General features: G+C 49.0%; 1 protein-coding gene across 1 annotated transcript; it reads left to right on the top strand.

Annotated features, from left to right (window-relative positions):
- Positions 1 to 12: 12 nt before the first annotated feature.
- Positions 13 to 565, top strand: LOC112486691 (kinesin-like protein KIFC3). The gene is made up of 2 exons (XM_025054019.1): positions 13 to 293; positions 360 to 565. Exons 1-2 carry the CDS (start codon positions 81 to 83, stop codon positions 495 to 497), a joined length of 351 nt encoding a protein of 116 aa, XP_024909787.1. The 5' UTR covers positions 13 to 80; the 3' UTR covers positions 498 to 565.
- The last annotated feature ends 27 nt before the right edge of the window (positions 566 to 592 follow it).

The raw sequence follows: 592 nt of genomic DNA, 5'->3' as shown, positions 1-592 counted from the left end.
GGTACTTGCACTAACCTGTACGCACTCACAAAACAGAACACACTCAGGGGGTTGCTCAGCCTGAACCTGACAAGCGCATTATGAATAAGGGTGTGGTAGTGGAAAGTGTCTCTGACCTTTCACCCCTTGTCTGTTTTCAGGTTTCTCCTTCACCCAGCAACACGAGCGAGTCTCTGTGCTCGCTCAAGTTTGCGCAACGTGTCCGAAGCCTGGAGCTCAGCTCTGCGTCTGCTGCCTCCAGAAAACATGAGAATTTGTCAACGCCCTCCTCGCCTACTCATGACCACACCGAGGTAACATGGAGGCATTCTTCAAACAAAACGTTACTTACTTACTTTTGACCTCTTGTTTTCTTTCAGGTGGACTCTCCTCCGGTGACTCCAATACCTTTGCCAATCTCTCGTGCCAGCAGTGCTGGCACCACACTGTCTTCCACCTCCAGAACTTCCAGTGGTTCTCGCAGGAGGTCTCAGTCCCAGGTGCCAACAGGTAGATAGAAATGTGTTGTCTAGATATAGCTATCCTTGTGGGGACATTTTCCAGGTCACCGCTTAGAACAAGGATATTATGAAGTTTATGATTTAGATTGGAG

The sequence above is a fragment of the Cynoglossus semilaevis genome, unplaced genomic scaffold (genome assembly GCF_000523025.1).
Source record: "Cynoglossus semilaevis isolate Cse_v1.0 unplaced genomic scaffold, Cse_v1.0 C18906640, whole genome shotgun sequence".
Classification (NCBI taxonomy): Eukaryota; Metazoa; Chordata; class Actinopteri; order Pleuronectiformes; family Cynoglossidae; genus Cynoglossus; species Cynoglossus semilaevis.
The sequence above is the reverse complement of the archived record's forward strand: the minus strand, read 5'-3'. Positions and strand labels throughout refer to the sequence as shown.

What these genes read in the sequence shown, in the direction of transcription:
- LOC112486691 (XM_025054019.1), top strand. Translation starts at nt 81, where the DNA reads ATGAATAAGGGTGTGGTAGTGGAAAGTGTCTCTGACCTTTCACCCCTT. An exon ending in CTACTCATGACCACACCGAG is followed by an intron (nt 294 to 359) that starts GTAACATGGAGG and finishes GTTTTCTTTCAG; the next exon opens with GTGGACTCTCCTCCGGTGAC.